The sequence below is a fragment of the Acyrthosiphon pisum genome, chromosome A2, assembly GCF_005508785.2.
Source record: "Acyrthosiphon pisum isolate AL4f chromosome A2, pea_aphid_22Mar2018_4r6ur, whole genome shotgun sequence".
Taxonomy (NCBI): domain Eukaryota; kingdom Metazoa; phylum Arthropoda; class Insecta; order Hemiptera; family Aphididae; genus Acyrthosiphon; species Acyrthosiphon pisum.
Genome location: NC_042495.1, coordinates 79,996,822 through 80,000,147, shown reverse-complemented (window position 1 = coordinate 80,000,147; position 3,326 = coordinate 79,996,822). Strand labels below are relative to the sequence as shown.

Genomic DNA, 3,326 nt, shown 5'->3' with positions numbered 1-3,326 from the left:
ACAGGACGTAGAAGTATACTTAAATAAATACAATTAAGTAACCACTACAGTATTTACAGTAATTAATAATGTATCAACAATATGTTGACTAGGTAAGTATTTAACATTACAATTGATCTTATTTGTCATCATATGTATTTGTAATATTATAAAATGGAATTTTACTTAATTTCCATGTTATATCATGTCTTTTAAAGATTTAATCATTACTAATTTTTTTTTTTTAACTTAGCTTTTTTTTTACACGGAGATATAACGAAGTGTTTATGGTGTGATATCAACTATTTTTAATGTTGATGTGTTAATTATCTGGTATTCTATAATAATAATAATAATAATAATAATAATAATAATCTTTAATAACTGCTGGGCTCCTGCTAATTTTTTTTCCATAATTAATATAATATTATATAATAATAAAAGTATAAACACATCGTGAACAATCAAGTGCAAGTCACGAAATGGTTTTTGCAATTGTCAGTTGTCACCATAGAGTAATAATATCATTCGTGCGTCGTCGTAGTACATCGTCGCTGTCGCCGCCGCCGCAGCGATGAGAGTAGTTGGAATCACGGACTAAGATATACTAGTATACTAGTATATCTTAGTCCGTGGTTGGAATTGTTAAGCGGCGAGTCGGAGGATATTACGATATTTACGTTCCCTGACCCACCGCTTATCCATCCCCAATGTTCCGTACGCAAAATCGGTCTTAAAAGTACTTGAACATTTTTGCTTATAACTTACAAACTATCTAACCAATCTGCTAGCGAATTCCGCTATTCCCACCTGCACACTATTTCTGATCGATTGATACCTCATACTACTTTATATGTTCAGCCGTTTGCCCTGTAGAGCTTGGCAAAGAATTGACATAAATTAGGACGATTTTTCAATTTTAAAACTCGGTGTCCTGTTATTATACGTTAGTGGCTACTCCGCTATTTTTTTTTACTTAGCTTCGCGCCACTACCGTCGCGCTGGATATTTAATATATTATAATACATCGACCTAATACTATTGATTAAATAAACAGATTATATTTATTACCTATATGGCTATATATATTTCAATATTTGATCAATGATATTACTAATATTAAAAATATCTTTAAAAAACAAATTACAACATTGAGATATTTATATAATATATATATATTATATTATAATGATAACTGTCGATTCAAAATTGAAAATTTATAAAAAAAAAAACTACTATCGATTATTGACTATATTGAATATTCTAAATAAATTGAAATGCTATCAAGTATCACTAGTATCAGTAATGCATCATAATGAGCAATTACATCCACTATAGAAAAACATAAATAATGAATCGTTATGTTTAAATTTTAGACAATAATTACTTCAAACGCCGTTTACTGAATTATGTAAATTAGTCTGATTAGAAAACTAATGAAGGATTTAATAATTCAATTAAAATTTTGGAAAGCCTCCCTCCCAAATTACTTCTATGACAATCTAGCCATCTAGGCCCATATTGAAAGAAAATATATCATCCTCTTGAAAGAAAAAAATTTATACAGAATGTGTTATATTATTTTTTGTTTTAGGATCTTCAAACTTTTATAGAATCGGCAGAGCACGGAGTTATTTATTTCAGTTTTGGTTCGCTGATTAACTTAAATCACTTACCCAAAGAAAAATTGAATGTTTTTTTTGGCACTATTGAAAAATTAAAACAAAAAGTAATACTAAAATGGATACCAGATGGTAGTATAAAATTATCTCAAAACGTTCTGACTGGTTCATGGTTTCCTCAAAGTGATATTTTAGGTAAATATATGTCAGTACACTGCTAATTCGGAACGTATTTAAAGGGAAGTGATCCGATCAACCTTTTTTTTGTTTCATTCACTTATTCTTATTATTTATTATTTATAATTGTTTAAACAGGTTTTCGAAATTCCTATATGAAAAAAATTCCTATACTGAATTCCCTATGTGTTCTTAAGACACTCTTGTCAACTGACTTTATAGATAAAATACCTCATGCAAAATACTAGGATTTTATTTCCAAATAGCATTGTAACATAAAAAATGTATGTATACTATACAGCTCATCCAAATGTCAGACTTTTCATAACTCACGGAGGATTACATAGTTTAGAGGAAACCGTTTATTACGCAAAACCTGTTGTTGCTGTACCATTTTTTGGTGATCAGCATTTAAACATGAAATTAGTAGAAACTAAAGGCTACGGTAAAGTAGTAGATTATTTTGAAATTACTGAAGAATCATTTGGAAATGCCATCAAAGAAGTATTATCGGATCCAACGTAAGCATAAATAATGTATTTTAGATTATACATATATACCACACTGCAGCATACCTACCTATACAATTTGTAATGTTCTTGAATTAGGTTTAAAAAGAATGTAGAAATCCAGAGTCGTGTCTATAGAGATCAACCGATGAAACCTTTACAACGAGCTGTCTACTGGGTTGAATATGTTATTCGGAATGGAGGAGCTGGACATCTAAAAAGTGACTCTGTGGAATTAAATGATATGCAGTACTTTTTGTTTGACATAGTATTTATTTTACTGATACTAATTGTATGTATAGTTTGGTCATGTTATTTAATTGTTGTGAGAAATGCATCTAAACTACTTTAAAATATTACGTTGTACCATTGATAATAAATACTAGTATTTATAATCAATGGTTGTACATAATTATTTTAAACCTCAATCACTTAAGCCTTGTATATTATTATTATTATCATTATTCATTATATTGATATACAAATATACAATATACATATAATATTATATATTATTATATTCGCAATATTGTTATATTTTTTATTTATTTTAATATCATAAAATATTACTAGGCCCCACTGAGTTTAAGACTCGTGCGGGGGCCTAGGAGTTATCTTGTTTACAACATATTTTTAATTACCTAATACACACAGAAAAAAATTCAAAAGTATAAGTTAATACAGCAAAATAAAACAAACAGTTGAATACTTAAATAAACATTGAAATGTGCCATGCATGTTTTAAGGGGGATACAGTCGGTCGTGTTTTAAAAAGACATCGCATCCGCATGTGTTGTCTTCTTCTTCTTCTCACGGACGTCATAACAACTTTTCGTTCGCCAGTTTCAATAATGTTAATTTTGATATTGGAGTGAATTGACCAAGCGTTATCAAACTATTAGGTGAACAGCAATATCATTTTTTCTCATGTTCGTTTTTTACGATATTATAATTTTCAAGTACATTATGAGCATTCTAAAATATCATAATGTTTTACAAACTCATAACTTAACTTGAAGTGTGCAGTGCAAAGTAAACG

General features: G+C 29.0%; 1 protein-coding gene across 3 annotated transcripts in view; it reads left to right on the top strand.

Moving 5' to 3' along the window:
- The window catches only part of LOC100161618 (UDP-glucuronosyltransferase 2C1), a 12,430-nt gene extending 9,616 nt beyond the window's left edge, over positions 1–2,814 (top strand). For all 3 annotated transcript variants that reach the window (XM_008181262.3, XM_029490194.1, XM_001952735.5), the window contains 3 exons: positions 1,574–1,796; positions 2,080–2,299; positions 2,387–2,814. In XM_008181262.3, coding sequence (XP_008179484.1) covers positions 1,574–1,796; positions 2,080–2,299; positions 2,387–2,639 — 696 coding nt within the window. In that variant the 3' untranslated portion in view covers positions 2,640–2,814. The remainder of the gene's footprint in view (positions 1–1,573; positions 1,797–2,079; positions 2,300–2,386) is intronic.
- The last annotated feature ends 512 nt before the right edge of the window (positions 2,815–3,326 follow it).